Here is a 22,339-nt window from a genome sequence, read left to right as displayed (position 1 = left end):
GTTATTTGGACTGCGGTAAGAAGATTTTAACTGGCCCTGGAATAATTAAAGAGCACCCGTATTTTAGATATGTCTATTCAAATGGCATATTTATTTTGAGGAATCCATGAAACCAAGAAATGTAGATGTGGGCTCCAAGTAATGCAGGTGATCTGGTGATATTTGATGGAGTAGGTAATAAATGGTGGAATTGTCAGGATATTTTGGACTTTTGGAAAAGTTCAGGAAATGAATTATCTAGTGGGGCAATTTTATGGGCAGAATCCAGGGGATTTGGGGTCATTAGAAAAAAAGAAAATTTGCCCCATCTCCTCTGCGGTCCTAGCCCAGACAAAAAGAATCTTATTCCTCGAGGAGAGAAAGTCAGAAAAGAAATATTCCATTCTCTTGGAGATTAGAAGTACAGGTAAGGCAGAAGTAAGACTACAATTTAAAGCCTGGTTTGTGTATGTATTAGTTTTCTGCAGCTTAAACCAATACACATTTATACTCTCACAGTTTCTGAAATTCAAGATTTTAGGCCAGGCTTAACTGGGTCCTCTGTAGGCATTTGGTCCCAAAATGCTGCCAGACTGAGGGCCTGTTTCCTGCTGGATGTTGCACAGATGCTGTCCTCAGTTCCTTACCCCATAGCCATCTCCATGGGGCAGCTCACACTTGGCAATTTGTTTCTTCAGAGCCATAAAGAGAGAGTCTCTCAGCAAGAGTAACTTTCAATCTTAGGTTGTGTACTCAGAAGTGACATTGTCACCTTTGCCGTATTCATTTGGTTAGAAGTAAGTCACTGGTCCCACCCGCACTCAAGCTGAGAGAATTACACAAGGTTGTGGATTCTAAGAGGCTGGAATAATGTCCACCAAAATATGTTAGGCTGGACTAGTGTGCCTAGACCTTGGAGTTACAAGGATCTCACTGCATGTGTCTCATGGCCTGATAGAACCACACACTCTACTGATGTAGTTTCAACTTACTAGGCAGCTTGGGTCACAAGGGACATGTGAGGAATTTGCATGCAGGAAAAAAGCATGAGGGAAGAACAATGATTCCCAGAGTAAGGTCTTTCTTATAGGGATTCCGCAGTTCTTGGTAGGTGGATTATCTAAACAGCCTTTTACCAGAGAATGTCCTCCCAATACTACATTATCTAGGTCCACCACATCCATTTTATGACTGATCCATTTCCACATTTTATTCCCAAGTTCATTTTCCTTTTTTCCTAAGCCTAAAGCCACCTTCTCAACAGCTCATCCAGAATTGTTACAGTGTTCATTAAAGGGAAAAACAATCAGTAACATCAATTGGGTTTCCTAGAAAATCATAAAATTATTTTAAAAATCTAAAAATAAAAAAGTGGTTATTATTTAAATGATCTGCATTCTGACTCTTTTCATAATGTAGGACAATTGAGGGTTAATTTATTTAGCAATTTGGGTCTAGTGAAATGTGGTTATATATGTGTAAGTGTGTGTGTGTATGTATTTTGTTTTACACAAGGCAATCTTTTGGAGAAGATTAATATGCATTGAATTATATAACTAAATTTTTAAATGATTTAACTTTTTAAATGATTGTGCCATTCAGAAAGGCATTATTTTTTAAGTAAAATATAAATATTTTTGTGAACAGCAGTGTCATCCCCAGATTTTCTCTTCTCTTTCTTTCCTTTTATCTTTTCTGCATAAATCTGGATTTTCCTCTTTAGTTAAAGCAAACTGAGCACGAGCACATAAAGTCTGAGTCAAGAGGAAATAATGAACACACACATTGTGTGTGTATGATTGTATATTCAAGGCAACAGCTCTTAAGCAGAATTTATCTTATGCATTAAAAACATTTACTATTAGGCTGTTACTGTGGACATCAGTGAGAGTTCAGCCTCCAACTCTTTTATACTTGACATAATGCCTGACGTAAGTAACATACCTGCCATGTTTTGTTAATCATGCTTGTGTAAAGAAAAGAATCAGGTAATTAAAAATGAGTAGGGACTTCCCTGGTGGCACAGTGGTTAAGAATCTGCCTGCCAATGAAGAGGACATGGATTCGATCCCTGGTCAGGGAAGATCCCATATGCCTCGGAGCAACTAAGCCCGTGCGCCACAACTACCGAGCCTGTGCTCCACAACTACTGAAGCCCGAGCGCCTAGAGCCCATGCTCCACAACAAGAGAAGCCACCACAATGAGAAGCCCACGCACCACAACAAAGAGTAGCCCCCGCTCACCACAACTAGAGAAAGCCCACACACAGCAACGAAGACCCAACACAGCCAAAAATAAATAAATAAATAAATAAATAAATTTATTTTTAAAAATGAGTAATCAAAGAATAGTGTATAGCTGATTTGAAGTGTCTCAGGATGCACAGAGACCTACAAATTTATGTACATGTATATTAGTTTAGTCACTTTTGTTTTCTCTGTGGAGCCTCTGTTCTTCAGATTCTGTTTCCTGAAGCAGGGACTGTAAAAAATAAATAATTCAGGGAGAAAAGCCAACAGTCAGCCACCACCAAATAACTCATATCTTTCCATTTGCGATTCACGCGCAAACTTCGGTAACACGCAGGGTTAATGCTATCTCAGGCTGGCTCCCCTCAGCTGCCTTGCCTCTTCAGATCCCCCCTTTGAATGACATTGCTGTGCTGTGACACAAAAGATATCTTTAGCCTTAGAAAGCTAATCTTGAAAAGGTGGATCTGCTGACCAAGAAGATAGCACCTTCATCAGTAAGTCAAGTATAGCGGATTTCTGGGTCACCCTCCATTGTCCGTGGAGAATTCTTGGCAGACATGGGATTTTGGTTGGGGAGTGGAGGGATGTGGTAGAAAGGAAAGCACCTTTTCCATAGACTTCACTTCTGTGACTTTTATAACCCCCAGAGAATTTCTGGAAGCAAGTGGCTCTGTTTTCCATTCGGAAGATGTTGGGACTCCTCAGGTGTAAAAATGTTTCTTCTTGGTTGCACCATAGATTACTGGTAGAGCTGGGGCTAGATTATAAGGCCTCTGAGCCTGAGTCCGGGGGCATGCAGCCAGGGCACAGCTCAGTGCCTTGGCATTCCATCCCTGCTGTAATCAGTTTGTGAGCCTGGTCTTGGTAATAGGATCATTCCATCTCTATTATCCGTCATTCTGCTTCATGCTTCATTATTCCCTGGAACCCTCATTGCTGCTGCTTTACCAATTCCTATCGCGCCTCAATTATTTGGAGCTCAGATTTAAAATGCCAACACTTTCCCTTCCTTCTCTTCCTGGATTGGGCCCCTATACCTTGCCAGGCTTCTCTGTTCCCTACTCAGTCCTATGTAAAACATTCCAATCACCACCCTTTTGATAGCCTCGCAAAGTAAAGGGCTTCTTCCTTTCTTGTGCTAGGGGCTACAGGTTAAAGCATCTATTTATCCTTTGGCTCTTCATCTTTTATATTTAGCATAAGGTTTCCTTTTAATGTTCCAGGATGATGGGAACTGTTCTCTCTTGCTGCTGGGAAAGGCCGTACAGAAATGAAATATGTATTGCATTTCTATTCATTTGATTATCTTCTTCCCCAAAGCAGTTTAGCAAATTAACATTCAATCAGTTTTTGCTTCTTAAGCAAGAAAAGAATTATAGCTGCTCAATTGTTCCCTAGGTTTCTTGCTCAACTTCCTTTTCCCAGAATGATTTGTCCATAAAATAAGAGGGAAGGAGGAGAATCCACTGGCGAGGATTCTGGTTCTCCTGGCCGATGATGGATGGCCTGGTGAAAGACAGATCTGCTTTGGGAGGCACAGTGAGCTGTTTGAGTCTTTTCAACTGTTTACTCTCATGGGGTTATAGAGGAAAAATGGAAAGGTCATGGACATGGTCTCATTTAGGGGTTTATTGGGGCATGGCTAGACTACTCTAGAAATAGCCTTTATTAAAATATTACGTTGTCTGAGATGGTTCCTTTATTAAAATATTACTTTGTCTGAGATGGTGGGATACATTCTTAGAACCAGTTGGGTGGCAGCTTTCAGGTTTCAGATTTCAGGGCTACAGGCACAGACATCTTAGGAAGACTTGTGGTTGGAGTCTACCGCTAAGGCTGGTTTCAAAACAGTGACTTCACAACACTAATTCCCAACGCCTTATCACAGTGTCTGAAAGTCCACAATTAGGAATTATTTTGTTCAAGTCCTGATAATCTCCAGCGGTCTCTTTAAAATAGTCAGTAACCACTTAATAGAAATAGAAATGTCTTAAGTCGTTATCATCTGTTTATGCCAGAAGTATTCTCTTATGGACCTTGCCAATTCAAAAGTCTACCAGAGCCCTGCTGAAATGCAACCTAGTGTAGGTAACTGGAAGTTTGGGGGAGTATGAGAAGCGGGACAATTGGTGCTGAAAAGAGAAATGAGTTTAAAATATCACCTGCTTCCCAATTTTTCTCAGGGCTGGCCCTGTGCTTATGGTCTGTATTAACGGCAGCTGGTGGAGAAAGCACAGAAAATAAAAACAAGCCAGTATTTCCAGGGTTCTGTCGTCTTGCCAGCCTGTCAAATAGACAGACACTGTTGACGGATTTGACCCTAAGTTCTGGTTGCAAGGACTCTCAGGCCACGGTTCGGTGTAGCCATAACTGTGGAGACAGAGGAAGCCTGGCGATTAGAATGGCAGCAAGCCCGATGTCCAGACCCCTGCCTCTCACATTTGGCCGCATCATCCAGTCTCACCACACGATTTTAGGACAGTCCCTTCCCTTCTTTGGGCCTTCATTTCTCCATAAGCAAATGAGCCATTGATGTTGCAAGGCTTGGGAATGCTAGGAAGAACAAAAGGACAGAAGAGAGTAATATTCCAAATCTGATGTCAACCAAGGACTGATAAATTCCTGAATTACGAGATGATGGGAACAATGTGAAGCTTCTGTTGGGGAGTCCAGAAACTTTATGGGGAAAGGAAGCCAAGGGGGAGAGAGAGTCCCAGAGGGGCCCAACATGTGTTTTATATTCTACTTCTATATGTGAATTTGGGGCTCATTCAAGGTGCTGGCTTGCGACTCCTCAAGACCTCAGTTAATGCGTAGCTTGTATATAGCCACACAGAAGCCATGCTGCCCTTTCTTCCTGCCTTGTAAGTACTGTTCTAGGAATGCCACAGATGGAAGCTCATGCCCATTAAACTGTTTTGTTTTTTTTTTGCAAGCATATTTTTTTATTAGTTACCTATTTTATACATATTAGTGTATACATGTCAATCCCAATCTCCCAGTTCATCCCACCACCACCCCCACCTCCCCATACCCATTAAACTTTATTCTCAGGATTATGTTGTTCCCTCACTTAACTCCACCTGTTTCACAATTCCCCAGCCTTGGCCTATGAATATGGCTGGGGAAGTGTCACTCCTGAATTAATAGTTTAATTGGTGCCCCGGGAAGAATAGTGCGGTGGGTAGGGGGAGTCAGCAGTGCAGTCATTTGGGGGCTCCAGTGATCACTCCTCATTAGGAAATGCCTCACGTGGAAATGGTTACTGCCTTCGCAAACTGGAAAAAAAGTTTATTATACATATTCTATATAGACATAATATTTGTTTTTATTGTTTCTGATGAGTGATTATGTTTCCTTGGTGCTGTGCTAGGGCACACATTCTCTGCCGGTGAGCCAGAAATTGTTTTGACTCTTTCTTTGGTGTTCCACATATTTTATAATCTACATTAAAATCGTCAGTTCTGAAACTTGGTGAGACAGGGATTTTGAAAGGGAGTGCTTTTGGCTGTGTGATGTAAATCTGTTTTTCTTTAGAGGAAGAGGGGGCATTTGGATGGGACTTCTAGTGTTACAATCAGGCATGGTAAAAAACCATGCCCTGAAATAGAAATGAGTGAAGCAAATTACTAGTCCTGGGGCCACCAGAGTCCAGTCCTGAACTTATGAATAGGTCACATTCGAGGAAGAGATGGACATCTCCTGACAGAGATGTTTTCAGGGGCCAACTTAGGGGCAAAGACTTCAATAGAGGGGCAGAGAAAACCTCCACTTTCCCAGGATACAGGAAGGAAGGAGAAGTCTGCTTAGTGCAGTAATTCATTTCTTTGTCACGTGATAGAAAAATCAGAATTATTACTGAGATTCCTCTGTTTCTATCAGATGAGACTCTTCAGAGGAGAAGAATTTGAATTAATTTTCCCTTCTTGGTCAGTATGACCTTTCAGTAAAACCCCTCAAAGTACCAGCTTTGTTCTGCCCAAGGAGGCTGATGGAAATGTACTTGACATTTAATCTGGTTCTTGCCCTACAAAGCAAAGATGGAGCCAGTAGTAAGGAGGAAGTAGAATGGGGAGCCAGAATGGTGGCCATATGTTTTTGTATTTGTTTGGAGAAACAGCAAAGCTCTCTAAGGGTGGATATTATTATTATTATTATTTGGTTTTGCTGTTGGTGGTGGGAAGATTAACGAGGACTCCATCTCTTCCAGCCCACTCTACTTTCTGTACGTATTATTTCCGTCTGCTGCCAAACCCAGAGCATACATTTCTTCTTAGCCCATACTCTCTTATTTCAATAAGAATTGGTAAAACAAAGTGGAGGAATGGAGAGAAATCTGATCCTCTTTCACTATGTAACCTTCAAAGAGTTGTTTCTACAGAAACCACTGGGATTGCTATTTGGTCAATGGTGGCACTTCTTGGATAAATGAATTGCAATATTTTGTTTAACTAAACAACTTAAATGTTGTGACATTAAGCAAAAACTTACACTAGGGAAGAAAGATTGTGAGCAACTCTTTTTTTGGGTTCTCTACCACATCCTGCCCATTCATGGGTTTTCTGTACTCCCACCCCAGTAGCAGCGTCACCTCACCTAGAAAGTTAAATACCATGTTAAAGCTGGAAGGGACCCTTGAGAGAACCTTGTTTAACCCCATCATTTTACAGATTTGCAGACAAAGGCCAGAGTGGTTAAGAGACTTACCCAATGTCATAGATTTAAGCAGGGACAAGCCAAGACCTGAGCCCAAGTCACATTGGCCTTGATCTACTACTTTCTCCATCACACCATGCTATTTCTCAAAAAGTATGGCACAGGTGCCAGAAAGTTTCTCCTAAACTAATCTAGATTCCAGATATCAAGTTGGATGCCTGAGGGAGGGTGGGACGTTGTCTTTAGAAAAGTTCTTGAGCTGATGTCAACCTGATTTTGAGTTTAATCTAAAGCTTAATTAAATGTTTCTTTGTTATTATATTGTAGTCTGAGTGTGGTAGGAAGTTGTGGAATATCCCATAATTTCTTTTGGGCTCAATTTCCTCATCTCTAAAATGAGGAATTAGGGTTGAATTATCTTTAAGGTCCATTTTAGTTTTAACAAACTGTGGTTCCTCTAAGATCATTTTTAAAGGTCTTCCCCACCCTCCATCTGTCACATGCAAGAAATGGGATCTTTAGTGCATAACTTGCATCAGTTCTTACATGGGAGAAATAAGGTTTCACTATTGATTCTGAATAGTGGAATAGTGTCATAGCCTTCTGAAATTCCTCCAGGATGGCACAGACCCTCAGGGGAACCTTACACCAAAGCTGTGAGGAAGCTGTGGACAGAACAGCCAGGACTTCAGCCATTCCTTAGGAGCTACCCAGCTTCCCAAATGTGGACCTTGGCTGGAAGTGAAGCCAGCTTCACTCTAGTGGCCTCAAGCAATGGAAAATTTTTAAATGTGCCTGATTTGGCATGCCCTGGGGCACAGCTCATTGTAGGTTTGTTAGTGAGTCTGTCTTCTGTCTCTGCTGAGAATGATGTCTGCTTTCTGATGTTAGTCTTACTCTGTTCCTCACCAACCCCTGGAAGGTAGGGGAAGATTTGGGGGGCTTCCCTCTAAGTCTATCATCAAATATCGATGTTGACTCTTTTCCATATAGGTTCTTTAAATTTGTTAGTCAGAATTTAAGAGCCCTGCCCCCACTGAATTTTCCTCAGTTCTCAGTGGCAGGGAGAGGAAATGGTGATTTTGTCTAGGTTTTTAGAGTGCTACTTTGCTCTGTGTTCTGTCTGGAAAGCATTGGAGGTATCTTTCTGGCATATCTCTTTTGCCTTTCCAAATCCTATTAATTTATTGAGGTCAAATCATATCCAATGATAAAACTTTCTCTGGAACAGCCATGGATTTATAATCGGTACCACATGATTTAATTATTTTCTCTCTTCAGCCGTATTGAAAGATTCTTCAGAATGGGGGAAATGTTTTATACTTTTGATCTGTCTTATGACTCCCACGTGATAATTTGTGCTGAAAACATTAAAGCATAATGATGAAACAGTGGAACGAGTTTCTCCTTCTGGAATCAGCATTTGTTATTTTATAGTCTTGGCCTATGGAATTTGTTGACATATCTTTCAGGTTACACATACCCAGATCTTTATGGTGCCGGGTTTCACTCCTGGTGAGCCTGAAAAACTTTGAAACTTAAAATAAAATCACAGCTGTGAGGATCCCACCACAAACCTAGAGAATCAAAATCTCCGGGGGACAGAGCCTGGGTATCTTTATTTTTTAAATGCTACCTCTAAGTGAGTTAAATATACAACTGTGGTTGACAAAGTCTGCCTTGTGGCAGATGAGGGCCATTCTTTTATGGAACTCTGCCAACAGAGGTTTCCCAAGGCATCACGCAGAGGCCCAAACGAAAAGGAAGCACACACATCATTTTGGTAGGACGGTGCTACTAGTGTGCCTTGGTGTCCACAAGCAGGTTATATGCAAGAAGATAGCCCAGGGCTAACATACATTTTGAAAAGGGATTTCTCTATTGAAAGCATTTTTTAAAATCCTCAAACATGATGGCTTCCGGAAGTGAGGACAAGAAGGGAGAGAGTAGAGGCTTATTGGGGAAGTGGAGACGCAAAGAGCAAAGCTAGAATGATGGGTAAGGTGACCATCTACATAATGTGACCTCTGAGGGCCTACTGACTTAAGATTCTATCATGAAAAACTCATTCCTTTGCCTTCAAACTTTTCTCTCCTGTTAAAATGGAAATACCTGTGAATCACATCTGACTGGCTGCATCATATCCTTACCCGAGAACACATTGTGATGGGGTGTGGGGAAAGGTCTGGAAAAAGATGGGTGGAAGGGTGAGAAGTGGTTGCCAAAGGAAGAAACACGCTTAGCAGGGCATCATGCAGACAGTGGCAGCTGGACAAAAATTGCCAATTTTGATTTTTCTCTCAGCTCAAAACTGAGACCAACCATTTAATAGTCTACTCTTTCCCCCCTGACTACCCTGCAGAGGAGCTTCTTGGCTCATCCTGGCCAACGATGCTAGCTCCTGAATGGAGAAGAAAGCAACAGGAGAGCCACCTCATCACCAGGGAGACGGCCTGGTGGTCTAGGCTGGCCCCGAGAGTGAGGACTCTGAGACCCAGCCTGAGGATTTTCCTCTAACTCACTGTGCAGCCTCCAGCCCGTCTTCAAACAGCTTTAGTTTCCTTGTATGTCAAACCAAGATAAATACCTAACTGCCCATCTCTCTGGGACATTGTAAGGCTTCACTGCTGCCACTTTCATTAACATTTGTCCAAAGACCCTAAGAAGAAAGCTTTTGAAAAGTTTTAAGACTAATTATGTTTACTATCAGCATTATCATTATGATATTGGGGCTTAATGTAACAGTAGCCAGAAAGAAGAATGTATCAGGAGCATGGGAAAAAGGAGAACACAGAAACTTCACTCAGGGAAGCAGTATTTGTAGTGGAAGAGAAACACAAAAAGGGGTTTGGGGTTGGGGTGCAAAGGAGAGAAGTCTGCAATTGATACCAGATGCCATCAGAAGCTAATGACCTGACAAACACCACTCTCATAAAACAAATTCCTTAAAAAGGAAGCAAATGGAAATATAAGCTAGTGAAAGAATTTGCAGCAGCTGCCCTAAAACCATTTCTCACTTCATAAACAGGTCTGGGTTTGATGCTTTTCTTTTTTTTTTGTCTTGGTCTTATTTCATGCCACTTTCCCTCTTTTCTATCATCCCCTGTCTCATTCTTCCTCCCTTGCTGCCAAGGCTGGATGGACTTTTAATACTGGTAGTCATAGCAACAGTAGTTAATGGAACACCATCTTGATGGAAGGAGGCTCATTCAGAGTATTTGTTTTGTGTCTTATCTCAGCACGTATTTGTCCTCAGTGATGACATGGATGAATTGGACGGAGTCACTGGAAAATAGCACGTGCTATTATTTCACATTAATTTCTTGGCAGTGAGCTGACATGAACCAGAACTGTTAATGACTCTCTGTTTACCAGTCTTCTCTGCTTAACACGCTGAAGAAATATTACGTTTTGTGCACATCAAGGGCATGTAGTATCTGTGGAACTTGAAGTTCTTTAGCATCACTAATGAGGTGTTCTGATCTCATTCCATGAAGGACCGTCAGGTTTCAGATTCCTTATCCAGCTAGGCTGAATAAAGACTCGGAGACAAAGGTTTATTTCCTGTATTGCATACCTAATTAGCAGCATTGGATTTGGAGAATCCATGCTGACAATTAACAGTCATTCCCCCGCAATTCATATATTCCTCCCTTCATCAGGCTCCCGGAGTGATTCTGAGGGAATACTACACCTTCACAGAGAATAATCAGAGCTTAAAGGAGTAAAAAAGTTTCCTTCATACCACTCAACTCCAATTCCTCCATCCTATACCTAATAAGCATAGGTAAAAGAAATGAGAATGTCACTGACATATAACTTAAATCCCTGACGTGTAACTTAAACCCCATGGGTACAAGATCAGGGGCAGCAACTTTAGCATATTTGAATCAAATCCATACTTTTTGGACTAGTGCTTTTTAAAGCAATTCTCAATTATTTCAAGGCAGTATGTTCAATTCAATGACATTTTATTTTCCACTTTCTTTTTTTTTTATTTATTTACTTAGTTTTGGCTGCGCTGGGTCTTCGTTGCTGCGTGCGGGCTTTCTCTGTTTGCCGGAAGCGGGGGCTACTCTTCGCTGTGGTGCGCAGGCTTCTCGTTGCAGTGGCTTCTTTTGTTGCAGAGCACAGGCTCTAGGCGTGCGGGCTTCAGTAGTTGTGGCTCGCAGGCTCTAGAGCGCAGGCTCAGTAGTCGTGGCACACGCGGCTTAGTTGCTCTTTGGCATGTGGGATCTTCCTGGACCAGGGATCAAACCCGTGTCCCCTGCATTGGAAGGCGGATTCTTAACCACTGCGCCACCAGGGAAGCCCCTATTTTCCACTTTCTTATATTGTTGCCCAGCTCCTTGATAAGGTCGTTGGCTGCTAACACAATTCAAGGGCAAATAGAACAAATTAATGATGACGAGACTCACAGAAGCCATTTTAACTAATATTTAGTACCACTGGCAAAAACATCACGAGCAAGAAAATATCAGAAAATATCTTCTTGTTCTACACCACTAGACTATGAGTTCTTTAAGGGCATATTTATTTTATCCCCAGTACTGAGACCGATGCCTTGCCAATGCTAAGTGCTCAGTAAATGTTTATGAATGAATGAATGAATGAGTAGGGCAAGATGGTTGGATCATTTTTTTTCTTTTTTAACGTCTTTATTGGAGTATAATTGCTTTACAATGATGTGTTGGTTTCTGCTTTATAACAAAGTGAATCAGCTATGCATATACATATATCCCCGTATCTCCTCCCTCTTGCATCTCCCTCCCATCCTCTGTCGTCTGATAATGATATTTTTGTATTTCATATCCCCACCTATCACTATAAAATTTAACAAATTTACCATTTTGATAGCCATTGACTTACTTTGATGTCTATGATATGAACAAATTTAATTCAGCAGACACTTATTGTAACTCCTACAATGAGGTGTATGGTGAATACAAAAATGGGTAGGAGTCAGTGTTTGTCTTCATGAATATCATAATCTAGTTGGGAGATTCAACAGCATTTAAGAGACAGATACTAATTGCCTTGTGGATCAAAGGATGGATAAATTAATTAACTGAACAATCAAATGCATACATGACTATACTAAAAGATAGAGTAAAAGAAGCGTTAGAAGAGTTATTTTTTAAATTTCCCTGAGAGGTTCGAGGGAGGAAGATATCTGGAGGGGCTTCTTGGAGAAGGAAAGCCTTTTAGAAAACACAACAAATTGAGCAAAAGTACAGAAGTGGGAAAATTAAAACATGTGGCTGGTTCATAAAAAACAGGCCACTGAAGGTGGGACTTGGGCCATTTGCAGTGGAGCAGTAGAGAGAATTAACCCAGGAACAATAACAACCCTGTGGGATATGCACCATTATTATCCCCATCTCATGGGGGAAGGAGCTGAAATACCAGGGAATAAATAACCAAAGCATACAGGTAGTAGTAAATGGTGAATCCAGGATTCAAATTCACACAGCCTGGGGGCAGTTGCTCTAAATTTTAATCTCTGTTGTTCTGCCTTGATAAGAGGGTAACCCTCTTTCGGCTCTGTTGCATGCCCCCCCTCTTTTTTTTGTATAGTTGATTTACAATGTTGTGGTGGTTTCAGGTTGTCAATCCCAATCTCCCAATTTATCCCTCCCCCACCTTACCCACTGGTAACCATTAATTTGTTTTCTACATCTGTAACTTTGTTTCTGTTTTGTGGGTAAGTTCATTTGTACTCTTTTTTTAGATTCCACATATAAGCGATATCATATGATATTTGTCTTTCTCTGTCTGACTTACATCACTCAGTATGACAATCTCTAGGTCCATCTCTGTTGCATCGTTGCTGCTGTTATGGTCCCAGCAGAGTCTCCCCAAACCCTGGGGAGTTACCTATCCCTCCTGTTCCCAGTTGACTAGCCCTTGAGATCTGGACAGCAGTTCTCCGCTGCTGAGATAATGTCCTGGAAGCATGTAGAACAACGTCAGGCATGTGGTAGGGATCTGATATGTGTGAGTTTCTTCTTTCTGCCATGGGCTCAATTTCTGATTAGCCGGTGCTGATATTCAATGGTGTATGCCAGTTGTCAAAAATATTTCCATGACAATCAGTAAATAAATGTTGCTTTTTCTGCCATCTCAAACAACCAGGCCCTTCCTACAGGGTCCCCTGCGACAAACCTGTGATCGAACAACAGAAAGTTTAATGCCTGACACAACCAGGGGCCTCCAGGATTCACTCCTGACCTTTGTCCTGTGTCTGTTCTGATTGTTTGGGGCCCAGAGTACTGGTTATGAAATATTTCAAGGATTATCCTCTGATCTTTTCATTTCTGATGCCATCCAGAGCTCTTGAGACACGCTCCCCACCTGTTCCACCATCATTTTGTCCTCCTGCAAGAGCCGTAGAAAGCCAGTTCATAATCACTTCGTAGATGATATTGTTCTTGTTCATTTTATGTTGCGTGGTTCCAGGTCACACAGAAGGAAGTAATGAATTTAATGTAGGCTTTGGAGAAACAATGTTCTCTTTGGTTTAGAGGCACTTCCCAGAGGGAGATGCAAAGCCTTTGCTGCTGCCTATCAGTTCTGAGTCCGTTTAAGATACTTCTGTTTCTGTCATCTCCAGCTGTGTCCATCGGCCCTGTGGGGAGCAGGGCAGCTGTGTGCCATTGCTGCTTGATCACGCGGATGTGGTGAACTGTACCTCTGGTGGCCCAGGTCACATGAAGTGCTCTATCACCTGTCAAAGGGGGTTTGACCTTCAGGCCAGCAGTGGGCAGTACCTCAGGCCCATGCAGGTGAGTTGGAAACCCGTGGTCATCAGGACCAAGCCCCTGGGGAGGGACTGTAGGCATGTTCCTCCCCCTGGCTGGATGGGGAAAGGCACGTGTTTCTAAATCGTCTGAAAGGAAAAATGAGGAATCTAACAAGCAAGGAGAAGCATGGCTTTATAGAAATGCAAGGTATATATAAGAACAGGTACAGTTTCCATTAACTAGGGTGTCAATTTCTCTCCAGGCGGGCAGTAGACAGGAACACTTGTTCCATCCTTCTCCCTTGCTTTTTTATCTTCCTATCAGAAATTATGGCCCCCACTTTTGGCTTCAAAATGGGAATGCTGCAGTTTAGACCTGTTCACAATTTGCAGGCAAAATAGTTTGCAATCAGGTTGTTTGCGGTTCATTGTCTGACTGCCACGCACCAGCCCCCTTCCCTGCCCCCACCAGTCCTCCTTACAAGAAGACTGGAGGAAAGAGTCTGATTTTCTTCCTTCTGTTACTGAGGTGGGGATTATATCATGATTCTAGCTTTAACTGAATTTTCCAAATTTCTACAAGCTACCACCATGCACCACTTGAAGATTTCAAGGTGATCTGAAGGTAGTAGAATATGTTAATGAAGAGTGTAGTTTGAGAGACAGACCTGGAATGAAATTTTGACTCCACTGTTTAGTAGGTATGTAATTTAGGTAAAGACAAACACACAAAAGAAACTAACCACTTTAGGTTTGTTTCCACGTTTGTAAAATAATGAAATCAGAAGGATTTATGTCACTGGGTTATTTTGACGACTGACTAGACATAATTTACCAGCTTCTAGCAAAATGATAGGCACCTAGCTCTCTGCAAAGCGGCCATTATGATGAGCGTGATAATGTATTCTCAACTAAGAATTTTATTTTCCATTTTTCCTTTAGAGAGCTTTCAGTACTCTACAGAGGAACTTGAAAATTGAAATCAACCATTAGAAAACATGAGCACAATATGAGATAGAGACAGGATGCATTAGGCAAAAAGGTAATGATGCTTGAGAAGAAGATGAGAAAGATGAGGTATGATGAGGGAAGAGTGGAATCACGATTGGTTAGTCAGGTATCAGTGGTTTGGAAGATTGGAATTGTTTTCATCTTGTACCAGTTGACTGCGTAGCAGGTTGTAGATCTGTGGGAGAATTTCACTTGCTTAGACATGGTCAGGATTTAAAGACACAATCTTTGGTTTCAGGTGGTTTAGGTTCTGCATAGAGAGAGACAGGTTTAACATACCTTGAAGCACCAACTCCTTGGTCTATGATGCTTTGGTGAGAAAGGCAGAACTCTTATCACCTGCCCTTAACTCAGCTTAACTCACACTAAAAAGAGATGGAAAGAAGGAAAAAGGACAAAAACAATGTAGGAACTAAATACATTTTTGCGATATAGGTAAAGAAGGGGAGAGAAGAAAAGGTGGTGTTTGCAATTCATTAAAATTAGGAACAAGTTCAAGACAAAATGGTTAATACCTAATGAAGCCAGGAGAAAAACCAGGCAATATATGTAGAGTTTGAGAGACATTCTTGAAGTGATCACTGTGGTTCAAGCCAGTCTTCCAGGCTGTGATCAGTGTGGCAGGGACAGTTGGGAGAAGGAAGGTGGGAGCTCACCTTTTGCCAACCAAATGGTGGAGTCAGCAAGCACAGCTTTCCAGCTGACCACTCCTGTCACCCAAGGCTGGCGCCACTAAACAGATTGTACGATCCCGGCTCCTGATCACAAGACAGTGGGGATGTTTGCTTTTTGTTGACACAAGAACTTAAACTAAACAGAAAAATGTGTCTGGCTTTGAATTGGGCTCTTCTGGCAGGCAACAGGGAACCACTGGAAAGCAGGGAGGAGCAGCCAGCCAAGAGTGGGTGTCAGGGGTGACAGGTGCTTTCACCAGTCATTTTACCTTTGGCTTCGGTGCCACTGTGGTCTCCTGGTGGGATGGCTGGCTGAGCCGCAGAATCTCCCCACTCTCCCTTTGACTTTTGGTAACCCATTGGCTAGAATGATGGCTGTGCTTTTTCCCAAACAAGCCATGAGCATCCAGATCTCTGAGTGCCTGCTCATCCTGTTCCCCTCACTCTGAATACTTTCTTCTCCCTGCTTCCCCTCTGCTGCTGGGAAGTCTCGCTCATCTTTCAAAGGCCAGTTCCTGAGTTACCTACCCTGTGCACCTCCCCGCAAACCCTCTCCCTCCTACCCAAGTATGGGCAATCCCTCCTCCAGCCCCTGTAGTGCTATCTCACCACCACAAAACAAGCATGCATATATTATATCGCTGTATTTTTTTTTAACAGCAATTTAAATTTTCTTTCTCCTTGGTCCATGTTTTCTACTTCTTTCATTTTATCATTTGCAGTCTTTGTATTATATTCTCTTAAATCATTACAGATGGAAGTAGGATATAACAAAAATATATCTCCTGAATTTTCCTTTTTTACTTTCTTTCCTCCCTTCCTCTCTCTCTTTCTCCTTCTTTCCCTTTTTCCCCCTTCAATTGTTTTCTGATACATTGCTCCAACCTATGATTTGCTCTGCTGGTAGATTATTAGCTCTTTGAGGGTCTTGTTTATCCAAACCTAGTAAGGAATCTGGCCCTTCTAGGTGTTCAAAAAATGTCTCCTCATTTATTTCATGGTGATGGATTCTAGGGCTCCCCTACAGAAACCGCAGGCTGAGGGAAACAGCCGGAATCTCTCAAACTTAACTACAAAGTTTGGAAGGAGCCTCATATGCATTAAGTCTCAGCGGTTCTTAAAGCCTAGGCACCATTCTCAGAAGAGACAATTACGTTTAGTAGCATTCTCTGTAAAGGTCCCAGCAGGAAACAGATGACACACTCAAAGGTGGGCAATTTGAGGGACTTCAGTAAAGGGACCACTTCTAAAGGTGGGGGCAGAATATAGGAAATTACAAGGAGATGGTGCAGAATCCCAGGGTGAAGGGGTGATATCCCCTGTAGGCCTGAAGAGCTGACTATAGAGAGCAGTTAGCAGAACCCCTGGGAAGAGAGTACAGGAGGTGTGTGGAGATCGCTGCCAAAGGGTGCAGCCAACCTACAGCAAGCCCTAGGGAGGGAGTAGCAAGGATCAGCACCCTGACCTCCCTTGCCTCTCTCCCTCTCCAGTCTCCTGCCACTGTTGCCCTGGGTGCTAAACCAAACACAAGTCAGAGGCATGAAATCTACAGGAGCCAGCATCCCAGGGCAAGGTGGAGAAGGGTAGAGAGTGATCTGGAGAAGCACGTGGAGGATAGCCAAGAGTTGGCCTTTAGGAGAGTCTTCATTTAAAGATTCCCTTACACTAACATTTGTCTTTCATTAGCAACATACCTGGGTAGTGTGAGATAGTGCACTAAGACAAGAAGGCATAAAGAGGGAGAGAGACAAACTAACTTTGCCTGTTGTGAACGTTCGCACAGATAATCATCAGGACTCTTTCAAAGCCTGGAAACTGTTTTGATAAGCCTTTTTATGTCACCTTGACAGCAGAAAATTTTCTGTTTCTAGAAGGAAATTCTGCTCACATGTTCCTCTGGGCACTGGGACCGGGCTGTGAGCTGCATGCCCCTTGACTGTGGTGTCCCCGACCAGTCTTTGGTGAACTATGCAAACTTCTCCTGCTCAGAGGGAACAAACTTTCTGAAACGCTGCTCCATCTCCTGTGTCCCACCAGCCAAGCTTCAAGGTATTGTCTGGCCAACCAGGAGCTGTATGCAAGTTCTCTTCAGGTTCTCTCTCTTCGGGGGTACTTTGGGGATCTTTTCTTCACCCCAGTGCCCTTCCCATTTGGCTCTGCTGTATCACCCTCTTCTGATAACACAAGCAAAGTCCCAAAGGGCAATACCATTCCTTGTCCCAGAATGCCCTGACTCAAGATCTCATTAATGAAAGACGCTTAGACTTTCCCATTTTTATTTGACTTTATGTCCTCTGGAGTCAAGCCAACTAACAGTTTTCTAATAATATTAATAATCCAGATACCCTTTATCATTCACATTTTTAAATTTAATGTTTACAACCATCCTGTGAGTTAGGTGCTTTTCATTCTGTTTTAGAAATGAGAGCATAGTTACATGAGCTGTACTGCTAGGAAGAGATGAAGACCCCACATCTTGCTCTTTACCTCCTGGACTTAGGTGCGCCTAACAGTGTTTGAGCAGGCTTGTTACAAATGCCACCTCCTGAGCCTCATGCTGACAGATTCTGATTTAGTAGGTCTGAGGTGGGTTGGTGATGCTACTGTGGGGTGTCCATGGATTGCACTTGGAGAAACCATGAATGACGTTGAGGCATACGGTATGGTGTTGAAGTGCAGAACTTTGCATCCAAACTGCCTGAGTACAAACCCTGCCTCTGTTCTTACTAGCTTGGGCAAGTTACCTAAACTCAATTTCCTCAGCTGCAAAATAGGGGATAATGATGGTATCTATTTCATAGGGTTGTTTGAGGTTTGAAGTTTACACAAGTGAATACATGTAAAATGCTTAGAGCGGTGCCTGGCATATAATGAGCACAATAAAAGTGTCATCTAGTATTATTATAATGCTTTCCACAATACTGTCACTACTCTATTTTTATTATTTATAGTGAGGAAGTGAGGTAATGATTTGGTTGGTAGCGCTCCTTTCATTCAGGTCATGAAAGAGCTTTCTGACCTCTGTGCTGTATAAGAGAGCACAGTAGACGCTCTGTGGGCACAAAGGTATAGGATAAACATTTGACCTGAGGTTTTAGAGAAGCTGCTCCACAAAGAGTAACGTGACTTTCCAAGAATGACGGTACGTTGACAGGTCTTCACTCTCTCTGCTAGTATTTTATTTCTGGACTCTCTGTTCTGAGCATCTTGTGCTTCTCTTTCTTGGAGTCAGGACTGAGCCCGTGGCTGACCTGTCTTGAAGATGGGCTCTGGTCTCTCCCTGAAGCCTACTGCAAGTTGGAGTGTGACGTTCCCCCTGTTATCCCGAACGCCAACTTGCTCCTGCCTCACTGCCTCCAGGGCAACCATGATGTGGGCTCCATCTGCAGATACAAATGCAAACCGGGCTACTACGTGATGGGAAGTGCGGAGAATAAAGTCAGGAAGTAAGTTGGATTGTTCCTGGTCTTTGCAGTTCTCTCTACCCTTGTACCTTGCTCCTGTTCCTTCATTTGCAAATCCTAGACCACTGTTTTGGAAATAATATTAAGACCTTCTGGGTTGTCCATTGTTCGTTGTGTTTGTTTTTCTGTATAATCTCTCTTCACCTGCACAGGTGTGTTCTCCAGTCATGACAGGCAGGCTGGCCAAGTATGCTTTCTGTAAAGATACTCTTTCTCATAGGAGACTCCACAGTCTCATCTAGGTGTTTTTAAAAGAATCTCTACCCGAATTATTATTTTCCTTGAAAGTAAGTGTTATGAGCTTCTTAAGCAGTACACACATCACCCGAACCCAACTCTGTCCTAGAACATCCTCATCAGGACAGGTGGAGGCTTACGGTTGTGGCTATGGGAGAAACTGTCTGGGATGGTCCCCACCTCAGGTATTTATTGGTTATGTGATGCCGGGAAGTTGTCTTTCTCTGCCTCATTCTTCCTCATCTGTAAAATGAGGATAATAGTAATAATAATAACGTAGGAACTAAATAAATTAGTATGTATAAAACATGAGTCAGGGGCTTCCCTGGTGGCGCAGTGGTTGAGAGTCCGCCTGCTGATGCAGGGGACGCGGGTTCGCGCCCCGGGTCCGGGAAGATCCCACATGCTGTGGAGCGGCTGGGCCCGTGAGCCATGGCCGCTGAGCCTGCGCGTCCAGAGCCTGTGCTCCGCAACGGGAGAGCCCACAACAGTGAGAGGCCCGCATACCGGAAAAACAAACAAACAAACAAAAAAACATGAGTCAGTAAATTTATTTTTAAAGCATAAAACTCAATACGTATTAGCTATTAATATTGTAATTATAGTCTCTCTGCTTTCTTTTTCCTGGACTTTGTGTGTATACACTCCTAGACCCAGAAACCAAGAGAGCCTTTCTTCTGAACACATGGTGGATCAGAAAGAACAAAAGCTTACTGCATAATTTAAGAGGAAGGGTTTTAAAGAAAGTCATGCTGGGGTTCAAATCCCAGTTGTTCCCCATTTTATTAGCTGAGTAACCTCAGGCAAGTTACTTAACTCTTTGGGTCTCATCTTTGTAAGCTGGGGATAATGCCCTCACCAGAGTGTTCAGTTGAGGATTAAACAAGATAATACATATTCAGCCCAGTGCCCGGTTTGTGCTAAATGCTCAATAAATGGTTTCAGAAAAAGAAACATTTTCCGAACGAACAAAACAAGCAAAAAGCTTTCAGAAGAAGAAACTCCTTGTACTCAGTAAATAGTAACTATGATTTTCCTACCATAAATTATGTCAGTAAAGGAGAAAATCAGATTTATTTCTTACCCAGGATTTAGTTCAAAATCTGATCATAGTAGGTATGTTTTTAAAGACTTTTTTTTTTGAACTGACATAATCCCAGCCATGGCATTCCAGGAGATACCAACTTTGATTATAAGCTAGAATTCTCTAAGGGAGCAAAAGAAAAACAGGAAGCTTACTCTCTGGCTCCAATTCGCCCTTCTCTAGTCAACATCCAGCCATCTCAATATGGCATGGATTGAGTCCGGCTTTGCCCGGAGCCTTTCACTCCCAAGAAAACCCAAGATCATATTTGGGAGGGAGAGAGGGAAGTCCCCTCCTCAAGATCTCAGCCCGAGGCAAGAGCCTGGCTAATTAGAACATGAATAAATACTGGTGAAAAATTCATAGGAAGCTGCATTCTGGTTCAGTGACTCTAGCAGGTATAGTCAACAGTTTTTGACAGCTGAAAACACATTTGCATGTGATGGTCATAGGATCTAGATCAATTTGCGTCAGCATACATTGACGGGTAGTGAGTACCCAGGTCATCTTCCAGTGAGAATGGCATTACAGCCAGCCTTCAGGCTGCCGTTTTCTTGCTTTTTTTCTTCTCTTCTTGCCTCACTTTTCACACACCTGAGCCAACTCAGGTGTCTGCAGAACAATGCAGTGAAGACTGGAGGGAGAGAGAAAAGTCTCGGGGACCAGGAGGAATTCGAGGTGGAGGCATTATTCCTAGCTCCCCTGGGCCCGTGGCTGAGCTTTGCCTTGGGAACAGTGAGGCTTCCTCCATGACGATGGGCTTCCTGCTGCATCTGCATATCTGACTCCACCGGCTTCCCTGCCCCCGCAGGGGCCCACAAGGCACAGCTTTCTTTTCTGGTTGAGAAACTGGAAGCTTGCATCACAGCATCAGCATCGGTTTGGACTTAAACATTTACATTCACAAGCACCGTGCTGAGGAGAGATTAAATTATTTACGGCACTGCATAAACTGGTTTTAATCTTAGTTTACACCTGTTTACATAGCCAGCAGTGGACTGGTAATCAAGTTTGCAGGTCAGGAGTAAATCACTGTCACTTGCTTCTTGTGTTTACCCAACGAACTATGTCAGCCTTGTTCCTTGCTTGGAGCCCAGAGTTGTACAGATGGAGCCCTAAAATTCTTTCTAGGACATGCAGGCAGGGGGAGAAGAAGTGGAGAGAAGTTAACAGAGCGATTAACCCAGACAGAGTGGTCACATGCTAGTCTTCTGCAGTCCTCTGAGTAGTGGAAAAACCTCCTAGATGGTCAAATTTGCCAGTTGTTCTTTGCATGACCCTGAACAATGTATGTCACATCCACGTGTCTCGGTTTTTGCCTCCTTGACGTGAGGAGTGGTAGTGATTTTTACCCAAGAGTATTGTTTTGAGGCCCAAAGCAGGTAATGTACTGAAAGCGTTTTATAAACTATGAAGTTCAATACATGTGCTAGAAATTACTTTGTGTTCATTTCTTTTTAAAAGAAGGAAACCAAAATATCAGCCAAGTACATTGCCTTCGTGCTTCTTCTCAAGTCTGTTGAATATTGTTTCAAGAGAAAAAGATAAATGCTGCATCTGACTTTTCTCTTCTACCCAACCTGTTTAAGCTTTGTCCCATTGCACTTGCGGGTGCAGGGAGGGCACAGCTGCAGTTGGCACTTCTTCACGTGGGTGCTCTATGCCAGCTTCGGGGTTAGGAGTGAAGATATCAGTAAGACCTAGGCTCTGGCCTCAGGAGCACACAGCCTCCATGTTCCCTCTTTCATGGACATTATTTCTCCTTACAGTGGAGCACAGGAGAGGACATGGACTACAGGTAGGCCCTTTCTCCTGGCCCCTGGATCCCTTGCCTCTTCCCGGGATGTGAAGGTGACACTGCTCACACTGACTCTAGTTCCTGAAGACAAGAAAATGCAATGGCTTTGGCCTTGGTCAAGGACCTGGCCTTGAAGTCTTGGGTAGAGTCAGTATCACCCAAACTGTATGGATTCTCCAGAGGGAAAAATTGAGGAGGAGAGTAACAAAAAATTCAATAAAACAAAATGAATGCCCATTATGTAGTACAGCCATACAGTTATACGGGCATATCATGAAATATCCTGTCACCATTAAAGATGTTTAGAAGAATATGAAAGACATGAGAGAACATTCACAATACAATAAGTGGATAAAAGCAGAACATAATTATTATAAATGATACAATCCTTATTTTCCATATTAAAGGTATGTTTTTAATCATCCTTCTTCAGAAGCTAGA

At 42.7% G+C, this 22,339-nt stretch overlaps 1 protein-coding gene across 1 annotated transcript in view; it reads left to right on the top strand.

The window, feature by feature from the left end:
- Window positions 1-22,339, top strand: part of PAPPA2 (pappalysin 2) — a 281,009-nt gene that overhangs the window by 185,296 nt on the left and 73,374 nt on the right. Inside the window, exons 14-16 of the mRNA XM_024758833.1 lie at window positions 13,502-13,673; window positions 17,187-17,364; window positions 18,548-18,761. Coding sequence (XP_024614601.1) covers window positions 13,502-13,673; window positions 17,187-17,364; window positions 18,548-18,761 — 564 coding nt within the window. The remainder of the gene's footprint in view (window positions 1-13,501; window positions 13,674-17,186; window positions 17,365-18,547; window positions 18,762-22,339) is intronic.

This window comes from Neophocaena asiaeorientalis, unplaced genomic scaffold (genome assembly GCF_003031525.2).
Source record: "Neophocaena asiaeorientalis asiaeorientalis breed wild unplaced genomic scaffold, Neophocaena_asiaeorientalis_V1.1 scaffold182, whole genome shotgun sequence".
NCBI classification, from domain to species: domain Eukaryota; kingdom Metazoa; phylum Chordata; class Mammalia; order Artiodactyla; family Phocoenidae; genus Neophocaena; species Neophocaena asiaeorientalis.
The sequence above is the reverse complement of the archived record's forward strand: the minus strand, read 5'-3'. Positions and strand labels throughout refer to the sequence as shown.